Below are 18,008 nucleotides of genomic sequence, written 5' to 3'. Positions count from 1 at the left end.
TGTGGAGAGGAGCTCTGAGAGGAATGTGTCAGTTTTTTGTTTCACCATTTTACACATGGGTCAAAGGACCTGCTGAGTAAAAGCCCTGTGTATTTTTGTGTTTGTTTCTTACAATTTTTTTGTTGATCTGTAAGTATTGTTTTTGGATTGTATTTAAAATTTTGGAGTCTCTTTATTATTGGTTTATGTGGTCAAATAATCTCATGGACGCTGCACCGTGTGACAGCAGCAGGTAAGTGAAAGGGAAGAAGAAATTTTCAGATATTTTATTTTAAATCCAAAGTCTCTTGTACATTTTTCAATGTAAGAAATTATTTCAGATTACAAGAATATGATATGACGACTCTGGTTCCAGAGGAGAGTGATTAGTAATTGCAAATTATGAAGTGCACACCTTAAAAAAAAAAAATGAATGAATGAAGAGAGGAGTTTAGTAATTTAAGGTACTCTTTACTGAGCTTCTCTCTTTACCATTTTTAAATGTGTGTACTCCAAATATATTGTGTTTAAAATGTATTTGTTCAGTCTGCTCATACTGTATGTTCTGTTACTGATTTTTAATATTTTTAAAATGTGTACCTTTTAAATCTGAATTTCCTTGTTCTGTTTGTTTATCAGAATTCTATTGCAGTTTATATCATAAAGACATCAGCCCAGGTTTAATTAATCTGAGTAGCTCTAAATTACAAAATAACCCTTGCTACAATTAGGTATATCTGAATTGTGCAAAACAATCAGATTCTGGAACAGTATATACTAACTGTGTGCATTTCAAATGAAGTGATTGTTCTCTGCTCATGAGGTTTTGTCTACAAAAATAATCAGATACGTCTCAAATGAAAGGAAGCTAGAATTTAAGCTACATCTTAAATTATAATGTGTCTAGAAATTGTCTTTATACAGGTAAATGGTTGCAGTTTTGTGACAAGAACAGCTATATCAGCAGACTTAATCAGGGTATAGTATTACAAATTAAATCATATTACTAATGTTGGGTACTAAAAACCTTAAGCAATTTGTATATTAATATTCTGGTTGAACAAAACTACCTGTCTTACTAACAAAAATTCTGTGGTACGCTATGTTATCCAGCTTTGTTGTTGTTTCATGACATCTTAATAGGTATAATGTGGCCTCTTTTAAACTTTAGGAAAAATAAAAAAATGTTCCTTCTAGTCTAAAGCTTAGCCTTTTAATACAGAATTCACAGAAGTACTGTATGTCAGTGCTCTTGAGGTGTAAATTATGCCAACAAGGCAGGTTACCATGGCAAAAAGCTCCTAAATGCTATGTTATATTTTAATGTTCTAACGTGGTATTTGATAGAGAATTCAAAATTTGACTCTGCTCATGTTGAGGAAACATGTAAGTGTTGGGTTGTTAAGGAACTTGGATTGATTTAGGAAGAAGAATTTGGAGTTGGAGAGACTTATTCTGAGCATGAAATGCAGCATTCTCAGACACGGCTAGAGATGATGGAGAATGAATTGGCTGGGAAACAACAAGAGATCGAAGAGCTAAACAGAGAACTAGAAGAAATGAGGGCAGCATATGGTACAGAAGGATTGCAACAGGTATAATTACCGTATGTTGCTTTCTGTTTGCTACTTGGTTACACACAAAAATGCTGAGTATCACCTAGACGTGTTTATGGTTAAAGAGAGCCAGTCAGAGAATGTGGAATACACAATTTTGTTTAGTTCCAAAGAGAATGACGTTTCATCAGCATGTATCATCTTGAATCATAGAATATCAGGATTGGAAGGGACCTCAGGAGGTCATCTAGTCCAACCCCCTGCTCAAAGCAGGACCAATCCCCGACTAAATCATCCCAGCCAGGGCTTTGTCAAGCCTGTCCTTAAAAACCTCTATGGAAGGATATTCCATCACCTCCCTAGGTAACCCATTTCAGTGCTTCAGTTTGTGTGTTTCACCTTTCTTTTTATTCTCTGGCCAACATTTTTACTCTGTGCTTAGCAGTTGCAGTGCTTGTCTTCTGGTTGGAAGAGTGGCTACATGGGCTTCCTCAAGACAAACTCTTAATTCTTCCTCATTAATTTTCCAGTGGCAGTACACAGTTCTTTCCCCCTTGCTCCTCAGAAACCAAGCAGAGTATCAAGTTCCTCCTACCAAAGAAGTGAGATTCCTGAGGTAGCTACTGAACCAGGAGGTCATTTGTCTGTCAGAGTTTACAGACAGGCATACAAGCCAATTAGATGAACATATTCTAAGAAACTTTTCTCAATTTGGAGTTAAAGGAAAGGTTTCTTACATTAAATGCTAAGAAACTGTATTAACGATCCCTGTAATAATGGGAACATTAAGTCAAATTCTGCCCTGATGTAAGCAGGTGGTACTCCTATTAAAGTTCTTAGGTTTTTGTTAGCTTATATCACACTGAATTTGGACCATTGGTGAAATTTAAGGCATAGTTTTATTTTTCATGGTCTGTATTTCATTTCACATTTGTCTCTCTTTTCCTTGACCTTTTGTTGATTTGGATACTGCATGTGTGTTCATATGTTTTGCTTTGTTTTATAAGTTTCTACTGTAGATAGAATTTTGTTGTTGGATCATGGTTTACAAACTTAGTGTTTTAAACTAAGTAGGCCTAATTTTATTCATCCCTGTGGGATTTTTTGTTTATTTTTGAAAGATTTTATTTTATTTTAGCAAATCTGTGAAAAAGGATATGTAACTTTCTGGTGAAATGTAGATATCCTTCTAAGTAGCATTCCCTATAAATAAAAAAAGGGGTAGGTTATCACTGTTTTGTCTTTCGGTGCATATGAATGATTTGAAAGACCACTTATCTCCCATGGTACTGATAAATTTTAATTCATGTTTAGTTCCTATTTACTGTGTCTTGTACCATTCGTGCTTGATGGATTTTATAAGAGTTATAATTTCTTCTGTTTAGTTGCTGCCAACACTGTGTGCTTTTCAGTGAAAGAAAAGATAGTGAACATATATAATTTTAAGTTTATAAGACCGTCGTAAGTCTGGTTTGTTTGTTTTTGTTTGTTTTTTTAAGATGTCCCTTTTATGTGATATCCTTAAAAGTTTGTAGCACAATAATGCTTATGAACGTTTTTCAGTCACACTAAATTATATTTACTGTAGCTTTGTAGTATGCATTATATCTTAATTGAAAAATAGTTGCAACAGATACTTTCCTTAGCTCCTGTAAGAGCCTTTTATTTTCCTAATCTTCTAAAAAAATCAGTCTGAATGTATCTGTGTCTGTTTTAATTTCAACTGCCAGTCATGGTTTTGTTTTTTTTTTTAACTATTCAAGAAAAACCAAATTGAATAAACAAAAACAAATTTAAAAACAGATTGGATAATACTGTGAATGAATAGGAAGAATGCTTAAGAATAAATTCTGTTCACTTAATTTTGCTGAACTTGCTTTCTGGGCATATGTATGTATCGGGCCCAGTCAATTTCATGGTCAAAGGATTTTAAAAATTGTAAATTTTGTGTTCTCAGCTATTTAAATCTGAAATTTCACAGTGTTGTAATTGTAAGGTTCTTCTTTGAGAAGTGTCGCTGTGGATGCTCCACTGCAGGTGTCTGTGTGCCCCTGCGCCATTGTTCGGAGATATTTACAGCAGTCCCCGTATCAGCCGTACATACGCGGAGCCTGCCTCACGTACTAGTCTTGTCTTAATAGTGCGCATGCATGGCCAAACTCCTCAGTTCCTTCTCTACCGTCCCCGGCCGGAATCGGACCTACAGCAGACTCGTTAAAACTTTTTCTCTTACCCGTTCTATATCCTTGTTTCCCTTACGTTAGCACTCTAGTTACTAGATAAGTTCATCCCTTTAATAAAAAAAAAAATAAAAAAATTCATTCCCGCTTGTTCCTCCCAGTCTCCAGCCAATGATAATATGCCTGGCTCCCCAGGATTTAAGTGGTGCACTACGTGCAGGGACGCCATCCCTATGTCAGATGGTCGCTCCCAGTGTATAAAATGCCAGGGGGGAGTCCCTCATTCCTCAAAATTGTGCCCATTGTTCCAAATTAAAATCCAGGGCACATAAAGATAGAGAACTCCGCCTGAAAATGATTCTTGGGCCGAAGTCACTCGGACCGGCTTCTGACCCAGGTATGGGCTCCTCAGTGAATCATAGAATCATAGAATATCAGGGTTGGAAGGGACCCCAGAAGGTCATCTAGTCCAACCCCCTGCTCGAAGCAGGACCAATTCCCAGTTAAATCATCCCAGCCAGGGCTTTGTCAAGCCTGACCTTAAAAACCTCTAAGGAAGGAGATTCAACCACCTCCCTAGGTAACGCATTCCGATGGTATAGAAAACATCATCCCTACTTCAGTGCCCCCCCCCGCTCCCAGCCGGCTCCAGGCACCAGCTTTCCAGGCAGATGCTTGGGGTGGCATTTGGAATGGGGTGGCAGTCTGTGTCCCGCAGCAGCAATTCGGTGGCAGCTCTGCCACTCTTTCGGGCGCTGCGGTAATTCGGCATCACCTCCTCCAATTAGGAGCAGTACAACCAGCGCCTGACCAACACAGAGGAAAAGGGTTCTACTCCCATTACTTTTTAACACAAAAGAAAACTGGGGGATGGCAACCCATTCTCAACCTAAGATGCCTCAATAAATTCGTTAAATAAAATAAAATGGTGACTCTTGCAACCATAATTCCAGCACTGGAGCAGGGAGATTGGATTTTCAGCCCTTGACCTGCAGGATGCTTATGTTCCTGTGACCATACATCCTGCCCACAGACATTTTATTCGCTTCCTTCTGGGCTCACAACACTATCAGTACAGGGTCCTACCTTTCGGCCTCTTGACTGCGCCTCATGTCTTTTCCAAACTCCTCGCAGTCATAACAGCTCATCTCAGAAGGCAGAGAATCATAATTTTTACTTACCTCGACAACTGCCTTTTCAAAGCCAGGACCCTCCAAGAAGTCATTCAATCCACACAACGGGCAGTCCAATGTTTCCATGCTCTTGGCTTGCGAATGAACAAAGAAAATCTTCACTCACTCCCATCCAACAACTGGAGTTCATAGCAGCACATTTTGACTCATGCAAAAGAATAGCATCTCTCCCACTCCACCTTTTTAACACTATCAACCTTTTCATTCCCAAGCTGTGCAACAGTCCACAAGTGGCTGCATGAGCTTGCCTACAACTCCAAGGCCACGTAACCTCTTGCAGTTTTGTAGTCAGGAACGCTCGTCTCTTCATGAGGCGAGCAATTTCTCCTTTCATACAAAACCAACATGTCAGGATAATGACCAACACAGGTGAATGTCTAGCATTATAAGAAAAGTGTTCCATGTAGACACTTCCATTGACTTTCTGATGTTAGTTTTCTAAGTTTAATGAAAAGCCAGACACTAACACTTCATTTTGATTTTCTTTGTAAAAATAATTTTAAAATTCAGTCAACCTGGGGAACAAAATGGCTGCTATTGGTGCTCTGGTTTTCGTACAACTGGTAGGTACTGGTCCCACTTTACCATTGACGTAAGTGGCTGCAAAGCCATTGAAGTCAGTGGAGTGAACATCTCCCTGTATGAACTGTAGGTACTTTTTATTAGAAGAGCATAGAAAATTAAATTTACAGCATAATATATGAGCAGATTAATGATTTAAAAATATGTATATTGACTGACAGGTTATTTACATTTTAACGCTTCTGCTGGCTGTAGAAAGAAGAGTTTAAATAAATGAAGTAATTTTCAAGTAAACCACAAGAAATTTAATTTTTTAAAGAAAATTAGTGTCAGGTAATAATAATTACAGTTCGTGGTTTACAGAATTTAGTGAAATATATGCTCCTGAAAGGTACTTATAACACTTCTGAAGAAATTTATTTCCATCAACAGTACTTTTGTCCTTTTTCTTTTTTTTATTACAAGTGTCCATCTAAGCTTTTCTCTGCTATATACCATGTATCAGTCTTGAATGTTTAATCTGATTTCCTCATTATCTCGTGGAGTCCCAATTTGTTGCATGTTCCACACTGATGTCAAAGAATGTTTTAGAGAACTTCTGGTTTAACTTAGTTTCAGATTCTAACTCTGATATATTTAATCAAGATTCAATACCTTGTCAATATAAACTCCAGATTACATTCTTCAGTTAGGTATCTTATGGGGGGCTCAGGAAATTGTGTCAATTACTTAATGATGAAAGCAATATCCTGTGTCTGAATAGTTTTAAATACTTATGGTACAAAGTTATTGCTAAAATATTAATGCTACCGTAAGTGTTTGTAAGCACTTTTGAGTAGAGATGTCATGCATTAAATACATTTTACTTTTTTTACTCCCATTTCATGAGAAAAATTTAATATGTTTTTGTAGATCTTTTGACTTGCACTAATTGTTTAAACTTTAACCTTCCATAGCTTCAAGAGTTTGAGGCTGCTATCAAACAAAGAGATGATATTATCACACAGCTTACTACGAATCTGCAGCAAGCACGGAAAGAAAAGGATGAAACACTGAGGGAATTTTTAGAGCTTACTGAACAAAGCCAGAAACTGCAAATTCAGTTTCAGCATGTAAGTTTTATTGCTAACAATATTTCATCAGGTTTGATGAAAGAGGGTCAATTTGGATAACACAATCTATGAAGTATTACTTCCTTTAGAAACAAAATCAGTGTTCTTCCATGTAAACTTTTGAAGATTTGGACCCGAGAATAGGGATCTACAGTGATTAAAAGAGTTGGTATTTGCCAGCAGTTACCACATTATAAAATCTGGAATATTGCACTCATTTCTTATAATATAATAGGAAAAACGTGGTTTCGCTTTTATTGCGTGATCGTAACCATTGGTAAATACTGGCTTTCTACTGGCAACCACAATAATAACTGTTCTCAAAAGATTAGGGGTCAAATCCTGGCATCTTTGAAATCAATGGCAGAACACCCATTGACTTCATTTGTATTCAGGATTTCACCCTAGAGTCTTATTAGAGGCTTAGTCACACCCCTACTTCTCTGCTAGGGTTGAAGATTATTCAATTGTTCCTTTTTGTTACGTATTTTTAAATTAATTTGTTCAAAAAGGAACTGAGGATTGAGTTTAATGGTAGCCACAGGGGCTTCGTTGTTATTCATTTGTGCGGCAGTTAAATGTTTTAGTATTTTAAGCTGTTGAACACTCATAGGTAACTTACACAAGCTTTGAGCATGGCATTGTGAATCTACAGTATTTCACATACTGATTTCTGAGAATTAACAATTGCAGGAGCAAGGCATATTATCACTTCAAAGTGACTCCTAATATACTGCTGCCCTGTGCTAGTTGGCCATAAAACATATTTTGAGATATGCCCGCAATGAACAACAGATATATGGGATGGATTTAAGCAGCAGGCCACAATGGTATTAATTTTACACAATGAAGAGGCACTTTATGCCTACTCGCCATTCTCACATGCCAGGTGTTTAATTGGTTTGCAATGCAGAGTTACAGGATTCCCACCATATAACCAGTAGTTCAGGCCTACCGTAGGACTGTTTGCTTTTAAATCCTCTCTGCATCCCCTTGAGTGAAGGGGGCAGAGATTACCAAGAGGGAACCTCAATCTGAAAATCTTTCAGGTCTCCCCTTATCCTATAGGCCCAAGGTCGACCAGCAAAATCCTGAATCTCATTTACCTGTGGGAGCTGGCCCTTTTAACCTTTATTTGCACTGGCCACACGTTGTGACAAGCTGAACGGTCATTTCTTTCCTAATATTAAACTTTAAAGTCTATTGCATACAACCCACGTGTTCCTCCATGATGCTGAGAGGAAAGTGGGAAAAAAAACCAACTAGACACAGGCTAATTTGATCCAATGGAAAAAATTTCATCATGATCCCAAAACAGGTGATCAGTGACACCTGCAACCTCCTAAAAAACACAGCTCCTACACTACAACTTAAGAGGAGTGCAGGGGAGGGCAGGGCAGAGCAGCCAACAGGAACAAGAGGCTGTTGAAAAGCCCAGGAGAGTATAAATATGGGTGAGAGGGTACACAGGAGCCAATCAGCTAGCCAGATCACTCATCCCAAGCCAATGGGAAGGCAGTCAACTTGAGATGGAGGGCAGCCACCCCTCTTACCACATAAGTATACTGGCATTGCCCATCCCCTCTGGGCCTTGTGTTTCATCTCCAGCAGTCGTTCAAGATCTCTCCCCTGATGACCTTGGGTGTAAGAAGCAGCAGTGTAATACTGAGCATGAAAAAATAATTTGCTGGCTGTTCCAACATGATGAACACCATTCCATTGTGTGACAAAGTTCCTCCTCTACCTTGATGGGTCTTGCGCTTATTGGCGGATTTGCTCGCCTTGGAGCTTCATGGTAGTCCTCAGTTTGGCTGTTTTCGTGAACCCGCAGTCCAGGTCAGCTCCTCCTGTGTCTGACCAGGAGTTGGGAGGTTTGGGGGGAACCAGGCCTGCCCTCTACTCCGGGTTCCAGCCCAGAGCCCTGTGGAATGCAGCTGTCTAGAGTGCCTCCTGGAACAGATGTGCGACAGCTACAACTCCCTGGGCTACTTCCCCATGGCCTCCTCCCAACACCTTCTTTATCCTCACCATAGGACTTTCCTCCTGGTGTCTGATAATGCTTGTACTCCTCAGTCCTCCAACAGTATGCGTTCTCACTCTCGGCTCCTAGCACCTCTTGCTCCCAGCTCCTTACACGCGCACACTCCTTACACAAACTGAAATGAGCTCCTTTTTTAAACCCAGGTGCCCTGATTAGCCTGCCTTCATTGATTCTAGCAGCTTCTTGATTGGCTGCAGGTGTTCTAATCAGCCTGTCTGTCTGAATTGTGTCCAGAAGGTTCCTGATTGTTCCGGAACCTTCCATGTTACCTTATCCAGGGAAAAGGGTCCTACTTAACCTGGGGCTAATATATCTGCCTTCTGTTACTCTCCTGTAGCCATGTGGCCCGACCCTGTCACAATTGCTACTAAAAGAGAATATAATGTGACAAACAAATTTCAAAGAGTCTTTCCCTGCTTATAGATAAAGTGGAGCAAATGGGAGGATTGCTGGTTTAGAAAACTCTGACCTATGTATGTTTTTTCTATGTGTAAGTTACAGGCAAGTGAAGCCTTAAGGAATACCAGCCATAGTAGTACAGCTGCGGATTTATTGCAAGCCAAACAACAGATCCTTACACATCAGCAACAGCTAGAAGAACAAGAATATCTACTGAAGAATTACCAAAAAAAGAATAAAGAATTTGAAGTACAAATTACCCTTCTGCAAGACAGAATCACAGTCTATGAAATGGTAGGTTTCTTACTAGACTGATACCTTTTACTATTGACTTGATGTTGTTTTACTAATTGTAGTTCCTTTGAAGTTAATTATAAATGTAACACCAAATACGTGTGTGCAACTCCTTATTAGATGCAGCAAAAATATTGGCTTCCTATATTCATTTTATAAAAGGAACTTGTTGTCTCTTTAAGACAGGGACTGTTACCTTTATTATATTAAATGTATATTGTATGCATAGTTTAGAAGTAAGTACTAGTTGAATTGCCTGGTTCTTTATTTGGACATTTTTTCTAGAGTCTAAAATCAACTTATAATTACAGCAGAAATATTTATAACAAGTGAATGAGAAAGGTAGAACTGGAATTAGAATGCTTATATTAAATAAGCATTTAACGGTGTCGTGGGATACCGGGAGGAAGCACGAGCAGGAGAGAGCGAGAGGGGAGGGCTCCTGCCTCATACTAAGAAAGCAGAACAAACAACAAGTTAACTCAAGTGTCTATACACAAATGCAAGAAGCCTGGGAAACCAGCAGGGAGAACTGGAAGTCCTGGCACAGTCAAGGAATTATGATGTGATTGGAATAACAGAGACTTGGTGGAATAACTCGCATGGCTGGAGTACTGTCATGGATGGATATAAACTGTTCAGGAAGGACAGGCAGGGCAGAAAAGGTGGGGAAGTTGCACTGTATGTAAGAGAGCAGTATGACTGCTCAGAGCTCCGGTATGAAACTGCAGAAAAACCTGAGTGTCTCTGGATTAAGTTTAGGAGTGTGAGCAAAAAGGGTGATGTCATGGTGGGAGTCTGCTATAGACCACCTGACTATGGGGATGAGGTGGACGAGGCTTTCTTCCGGCAACTAACGGAAGTTACTAGATCACACGCCCTGGTTCTCATGGGAAACTTCAATCACCCTGATATCTGCTGGGAGAGCAATACAGCAGTACACAGACAATCCAGGAAGTTTTTGGAAAGTGTAGGGGACAATTTCCTGGTGCAAGGGCTGGAGGAACCAACTAGGGACAGGGCTCTTCTTAACCTGCTGCTCACAAACCGGGAAGAATTAGCAGGGGAAGCAAAAGTGAATGGGAACCTGGGAGGCAGTGACCATGGGATGGTCGAGTTCAGGATCCTGACACAAGGAAGAAAGGAGAGCAGCAGAATATGGACCCTGGACTTCAGAAAAGCAGACTTTGACTCCCTCAGGGAACTGATGGGCAGAATCCCCTGGGAGAATAACATGAGGGGGAAAGGAGTCCCGGAGAGCTGGCTGCATTTTAAAGAATCCTTATTAAGGTTACAGGGACAAACCATCCCGATGTGTAGAAAGAATATTAAATATGGCAGGTGACCGGCTTGGCTTAACAGTGAAATCCTTGCTGATCTTAAACACAAAAAAGAAGCTTACAAGAAGTGGAAGACTGGACAAATGACCAGGGAAGAGTATAAAAATATTGCTCGGGCATGCAGGAGTGAAATCAGGAAGGCCAAATCACACCTGGAGTTGCAGCTAGCAAGGGATGTTAAGAATAACAAGAAGGGTTTCTTCATGTATGTTGGCAACAAGAAGGTGGTCAAGGAAAGTGTGGGCACCTTACTGAATGCAGGAGGCAGCCTAGTGACAGCGGATGAGGAAAAAGCTAATGTACTCAATGCTTTTTTTGCCTCTGTCTCCACGAACAAGGTCAGCTCCCAAACTACTGCACTGGGCAGCACAGCATGGGGAGGAGGTGACCAGCCCTCTGTGGAGAAAGAAGTGGTTTGGGACTATTTAGAAAAGCTGGACGAGCACAAGTCCATGGGGCCGGATGCGCTGCATCCGAGAATGCTAAAGGAGTTGGTGGATGTGATTGCAGAGCCATTGGCCATTATCTTTGAAAACTCATGGCGATCGGGGGAAGTTCCGGATGACTGGAAAAAGGCTAGTGTAGTGCCCATCTTTAAAAAAGGGAAGAAGGAGGATCCTGGGAACTACAGGCCAGTCAGCCTCACCTCAGTCCCTGGAAAAATCATGGAGCAGGTCCTCAAGGAATCAATTCTGAAGCACTTAGGGGAGAGGAAAGTGATCAGGAACAGTCAGCATGGATTCACCAAGGGCAAGTCATGCCTGACTAATCTAATTGCCTTCTATGATGAGATAACTGGCTCTGTGGATGAGGGGAAAGCAGTGGATGTGTTGTTCCTTGACTTTAGCAAAGCTTTTGACACGCTAAAGAAGTATGGGCTGGATGAATGGACTATAAGGTGGATAGAAAGCTGGCTAGATTGTCGGGCTCAACGGCTCCATGTCTAGTTGGCAGCTGGTATGAAGTGGAGTGTCCCAAGGGTCGGTCCTGGGGCAGGTTTTGTTCAATATCTTCATAAATGATCTGGAGGATGGTGTGGATTGCACCCTCAGTAAGTTTGCAGATGACACTAAACTGGGAGGAGAGGTAGATATGCTGGAGGGTAGGGATAGGATACAGAGGGACCTAGACAAATTGGAGGGTTGGGCCAAAAGAAATCTGATGAGGTTCAGCAAGGACAAGTGTAGAATCCTGCACTAAGGATGGAAGAATCCGATGCACCACTTCAGACTAGGGACTGAATGGCTAGGCAGCAGTTCTGCAGAAAAGGACCTAGGGGTTACAGTGGACGAGAAGCTGGATATGAGTCAACAGTGTGCCCTTGTTGCCAAGAAGGCCAATGGCGTTTTGGGATGTATAAGTAGGGGCATTGCCAGCAGATCGAGGGAAGTGATCGTTCCCCTCTATTCAACATTGGTGAGGCCTCATCTGGAGTAGTGTGTCGAGTTTTGGGCCCCACACTACAAGAAGGATGTGGAAAAATTGGAAAGAGTGCAGCGGAGGGCAACAAAAATTATTAGGGGACTGCAACACATGACTTATGAGGAGAGGCTGAGGGAACTGGGATTGTTTAGTCTGCGGAAGAGAAGAATGAGGGGGGATTTTGATAGCTGCTTTCAACTACCTGAAAGGGGGTTCCAAAGGGGATGGATCTAGACTGTTCTCAGTGGTAGCAGATGACAGAATGAGGAGTAATGGTCTCAAGTTGCAGTGGGGGAGGTTTAGGTTGGATATTAGGAAAAACTTTTTCCCTAGGAGGGTGGTGAAGCACTGGAATGCGTTACCTAGGGAGGTGGTGGAATCTCCTTCCTTAGAAGTTTTTAAGGCCAGGCTTGACAAAGCCCTGGCTGGGATGATTTAGTTGGGGATTGGTCCTGCTTTGAGCAGGGGATTGGACCTCCTGAGGTCCCTTCCAACCCTGATATTCTGTGATAAATGTCAGTAACTTTGAAAGAAAATATAAAAAGTTGATTGAACAACTCTCGTCTTAAACAAGAAGTACTTTTATGCTTTATGGTATATCTTTTGTGTTTATTTAGTGTCCTTCATGGAAGACCTCTCAAATCGCTGCACAAAATTGAATGCACTTTAAAGAAGCACCAATTAAAACCTCTTGACTGTTCTGTAGACATTTGAAATACATCCACTAAAAGAGTGCATATTTGGGCCTATTGATATATCTACTTGTATTCAGTGGCATTTTCAAATGGCATAATGTATACAATATGAAAATTAATGGACCCTTGGTGCATATTGATACAATGCCCATTAAAATCAATGAAAAAACTCCCATTGACTTCAGTGGGTGGTGAATCAGCCCCTAATGGTGGTGCTCAAAGAGTTGCTGTCAAACGTTCCCTCACATTTTAAATGTTATTCTTGTGTATATTTCCCTTTAGAACTTCTAATTTCTGAAGAAAAGTAGTTTGTGTAGGAAACTAATTCTGTAAGAATTTCTTTTCAACTAAGCCAAACATTTTTGAAATGCAAGTGCAGCACTGGAAAAAATAAAGTGATCTTGAACCATAATTTATTCCCAATGCAGAGAAAATTATTGAAATTGAGTAGCAAATGGTTTAGATCTAATTTTAGAAATGGTTACAGAGTAACATGATGTTTTTAAGAAGAATTTTTAAGTATAATATTCAAAGTTTAAAAACATTTAAATATTGAGATGCCAAAAGTTAAAATATGGCATGATTTTGCTTTTTAAAGGAGAAACAGAAAAATGAAAGAGAAGATTCTAATAAAAAACTACAAGAAAAAGAAGTACTAATTGGAGAGCTGAAAGCAAAAATAATAGAAGAAGAAAAAAATGCATTTCAGGTGAAGGAAAAATTATCCGATGCCAATAAATCACTGGGGGAATTAAAAGAACAGATTGTACAAAAGAATCAAGAGGCAAATAATGTGAGACTGCAACTGGCTAACTGCAAACAAAAAGAAAGACAATGTTCTGATGAAATAAAACAGTTAATGGGTACTGTGGAAGAATTACAGAAGCGATGCCATAAAGACAGCCAATTTGAAACTGACATTGTTCAAAGAATGGAATTAGAAACACAAAGGAGACTGGCACAACTTCAGGCAGAATTAGATGAGATGTATGGGCAGCAGATTGTACAAATGAAGCAAGAGTTAATTAAGCAACATGCATTAGAAATTGAAGAACTTCTTGCCCAACAAAAAATTGAGCTGGAGAAAACTTTAAATCCATGTTCAAGTGATAATATTAGTGAAGATCAAGTACATTTAATGAATATTGCAATTAATGAATTGAATAAGAAATTGCAAGATGCTAATTATGAGAAGGAAAAAATAAAGCAAGATTTGTCAAAACAACTGGAAGACATTTCAGCAGAGAAGTCTCTTCAACAAACACAAATTAAAGGTCTTTTTCAAGAATTGACCTTTGCAAGAGAGCAGATTCAGAGAGCCAAGCAGACCATAATGGACAAAGAATGCAGATTAAATGAAGCAGATAAATACCAGGTTATGACTGAAGAGCTGAAAGCTCAGCTTGCTTCTGCATCTGAGCTAAGGAAAGAGTTAGAATTAAAACATGAGGCAGAAGTCACAAATTATAAAATAAAACTTGAAATGCTAGAAAGAGAGAAGGATGAAGTTTTGGACAGAATGGCTGAATCTCAAGAAGCTGAATTAGAGAAACTGAGGACACAGCTTCTGTTTAGTCATGAAGAAGAACTATCCAACCTTAGAGAAGACTTACAACAAGAGCACAGAATAAACATTGAAATTCTTAAAGATAACTTGGCCACACACTATAAACAGCAATTAGAAGGAGTACAAAATGAAATGAGTCAAAAGATAGAAGCCATGCAATTTGAAAAGGACAACTTAATAACAAAGCAAAGTCAGCTGTTGTTGGAGATTTCAAAGCTGAAAGATTTGCAGCAGTCTGTTGTAAATTCTAAATCGGAAGAAATGACACTTCAAATACAGGAACTCCAAAAGGAGATTGATGTTCTTTGGCAAGAAGAAAAAGAAGAGGGTATACTTGAACAAGAAGTTCAAGAGTTGCAACTTAAAACTGAATTGTTGGAGAAACAAATGAAAGAGAAAGAAGTTAGCCTTCAAGAAAAATGTAAAGAGCTTGAGACACAAAATAATCTTCTTAAAGATGAAAATAGAGCTTTACAGGAGAAATTAAAGCATAGTTTGGTTAGTTCAGAAGAAAAGTTGATTTTCACAGACAATGTTTATTCTAAGTCAGAAGACCTTGACATGCAAAAAAGAATAGAAAAGCTAATGGCTGAAAATGAGCAGTTTATAAAACAAGACATTGAACTCAGAGCAGAAATTGAGAGGCAAAAGAATACTTTTTCATTTGCTGAGAAAAATTTTGAAGCTAGTTATCAAGAGCTGCAGGAAGAATATGCTTGTCTTCTAAAGATAAAAGCTGATTTAGAAGAGAGCAAAAACAAAGAGGAAGCTGAATATAAAACCAAGCTTAAGGCTCTGACTGAAGAGCTTCAACATTTACAAAGCTATGAACTGGTTGTATTGAAAACTAAAAGTTCAGTCTTTGAAGGCTCTAAAGAAGACAAAATATGCAAAGCAGAAACTTTTGAAGTTGGAGAAGTTGTTGAGAAAGATAGTACAGAACTTATGGAAAAGCTTGAGGTAGCCCAGCGTGAGAAAATGGAATTGTCCTTGAGACTTTCAGATCTTTCTGAACAATTAAAATTAAAACATAGAGAAATTTGTCAATTAAGTGAAGAAGTCAAATCTTTAAAACAGGAGAAAGAACAAGTTTTAGCAAGATTTAAAGAACAAGAAATCATAATTAGCCACAATCAGGCAGAAAATGTTAAGATTTTTGAACAGAAGACAAAATACTCTAAAGAGAAAGCTCAAGCAGATGCTATCCTAGTGTCTGAAACTAGAAATCTAATAATTGATCCCAGCAATGAACTTGGTGAGGAAATAAAAGTAAGAGAAGATGATCTGAGTTTGTGTAAAGATTCAGATCATCATCATGTAACAGAGAAGAAAATTCAGCAAAAGTTGAATCCCGAGCAGCAATCACTGTTGGATCATGTGCACCAGCTGACTGACCGACTAGCAGGAGAAACGTCACTACTGGCCATTACACAGCATGAAAATGATCAGCTTCAGCAGCAGCTGGATATATTAAAATCTGAACAGGTATGTTTATAGAAACCTGTATGGTAAAGAACGTTACTAGGAGTACATCTGTTTAAAATAATGAAAGTTTTAATGTTTATCTTAAATATGCCTTTTGCTTCTGGGCTTGTTTGTTGTGGATATGTTGATTAGTGGTTAAGGGTGGGCAGTCATAGGAGTGATCTGTTTCATAGCTGTACGTTTAAGAATTCTCAAGGAGTGTGTAAAGGGGTTCCTTTTTAATGGATGTATGAATAGATCAAAAGAAATGAATGTTTTTTGCTTTCACTAAATTTAATATTTTAACTAAAATTAAACTTTGTTTTGGTAAATTCTTTGCCATCAGTTAAAATATTATGAAGCAAAACCTAATTATTGCATTTTGTCTTCAATACAATTGTAACATCCTATCTTACTCAAAGAAAGTAAAAGTTTTAATGACTCTAGATTTTTGTTGGAGAGGTCAGGAAAGAGTTGGTTATTTTTTCCAAGACACTTCTACCTTGTTTATGATTTGTTCTCCAGCTCTACAGTATAACCACTCAAACAAAAAATTGGAAGGAATGCAAACAATTCACTATTTTCTCACTAATTATGTTCGATTAAACTTGCAAAACAAAAAGTAGAATCTTTAACAACCCACTGCCACTATATTAATGTTCTCTAAATTTAATTTTTCTGGATGAGAAGTGGAGAAATGGAAGGTGAATAAACTGTCAGAAGATATTAAAAGCCAGTTGGGCCTCCACCTAACCTCAGTTTTTGGAGGTGCAGTTAGGCCTGCATTTTTGTATCCGTGCTGAATTGCAGATACAAATACAAATAGTATTATCTCTACTTGCTTGTGGGTGCAAACAGTTTAGATATTTTACTAATATTTAAACAGAGACTGGCACCAAAAATCTGGCCTTAAATCTATATGCAATGATTCAATAAATATTGTAGCAAAAGTTAGGTTTTTCATAGGCACCAATACCTTAGACTTTTTCCTCTACCAGGTTGTTTTAGGTTATCATATGTATTTCTTGACAGTTTTAAAACAGTCTACTATTAATAGTCCACATGGCATTTATTACCAAAGTGGATATCAGGCTAAATTTTAACTTGCCCTTCCTCAGTTGTGATGTATGCTTCTTAGCCTTAGCCAAAGACCTGGGCCATAGAATCCAATGTTAATTTCAGTGCACTGTGTGCTAATGTAGAAAAATAGAGAAGAAAAATAAAAAGAGGCTTGAAATAACAAGAGAAATTACCTAAGTATCAAAATTTACAAAATATAATTTGATATGTAAATCATAAACAGGTCCCTGACTATCTCACTGGTTTGAGAATTGATGCTATTTCTTGCCTTTCCAGTCAAGCACACAGCATGATTTGATATTCACTTCCTTTGTGAAGGGACTGCTGTGCGTTTAAACTAAGGGTATGTCTACACTACGGAATAAGGTCGAATTTATAGAAGTCGTTTTTTTAGAAATCGGTTTTATATATTCGAGTGTGTGTGTCCCCACAGAAAATGCTCTAAGTGCATTAACTCGGCGGAGTGCTTCCACAGTACTGAGGCTAGAGTCGACTTCCAGAGCGTTGCACTGTGGATAGCTATCCCACAGTTCCCGCAGTCTCCGCTGCCCATTGGAATTCTGGGTTGAGATCCCAGTGCCTGATGGGGCTAAAACATTGTCACGGGTGGTTCTGGGTACATATCGTCAGGCCCCCCTTCCCTCCCTCCCTCCCTCCCTCCCTTCCTCCGTGAAAGGAAGGGCAGACAATCGTTTTGCGCCTTTTTTTCTGAATTACCTGTGCAGACGCCATACCACGGCAAGCATGGAGCCTGCTCAAGTAATCGTCACCGTATGTCTCCTGGGTGCTGGCAGACGCAGTACGGCATTGCTACACAGTAGCAGCAACCCATTGCCTTCTGGCAGCAGACGGTGCAATACGACTGGTAGCCGTCCTCGTCGTGTCCGAGGTGCTCCTGGCCACGTCGGCTGGGAGCGCCTGGGTAGACATGGGCGCAGGGACTAAATTTGGAGTGACTTGACCAGGTCATTCTCTTTAGTCCTGCAGTCAGTCCTATTGAACCGTCTTATGGTGAGCAGGCAGGCGATACGGATTGCTAGCAGTCGTACTGTACCATCTTCTGCCGGGCAGGCAAGAGATAAGGATGGCTAGCAGTCGTACTGTACCATCTTCTGCCGAGCAGCCATGAGATGTGGATGGCATGCAGTCCTTCTGCACCGTCTG

At 39.5% G+C, this 18,008-nt stretch overlaps 1 protein-coding gene across 15 annotated transcripts in view; it reads left to right on the top strand.

Annotated features, from left to right (window-relative positions):
- The window catches only part of AKAP9 (A-kinase anchoring protein 9), a 209,566-nt gene that overhangs the window by 78,698 nt on the left and 112,860 nt on the right, over positions 1-18,008 (top strand). For 8 of the 15 annotated variants that reach the window (XM_073333991.1, XM_073333988.1, XM_073333986.1 and 5 more), the window contains 5 exons: positions 904-957; positions 1,404-1,574; positions 6,387-6,542; positions 9,079-9,276; positions 13,332-15,785. In XM_073333991.1, coding sequence (XP_073190092.1) covers positions 904-957; positions 1,404-1,574; positions 6,387-6,542; positions 9,079-9,276; positions 13,332-15,785 — 3,033 coding nt within the window. Of the gene's footprint in view, positions 1-424; positions 444-903; positions 958-1,403; positions 1,575-6,386; positions 6,543-9,078; positions 9,277-13,331; positions 15,786-18,008 lie in introns of those variants that run through there. The other 7 variants (XM_073333989.1, XM_073333996.1, XM_073333994.1 and 4 more) reach the window with 5 other exon arrangements.

The sequence above is a fragment of the Lepidochelys kempii genome, chromosome 2, assembly GCF_965140265.1.
Source record: "Lepidochelys kempii isolate rLepKem1 chromosome 2, rLepKem1.hap2, whole genome shotgun sequence".
NCBI lineage: Eukaryota > Metazoa > Chordata > Testudines > Cheloniidae > Lepidochelys > Lepidochelys kempii.
Note: the sequence above shows the minus strand (reverse complement) of the source record. Positions and strands in the feature narration are given on the sequence as shown.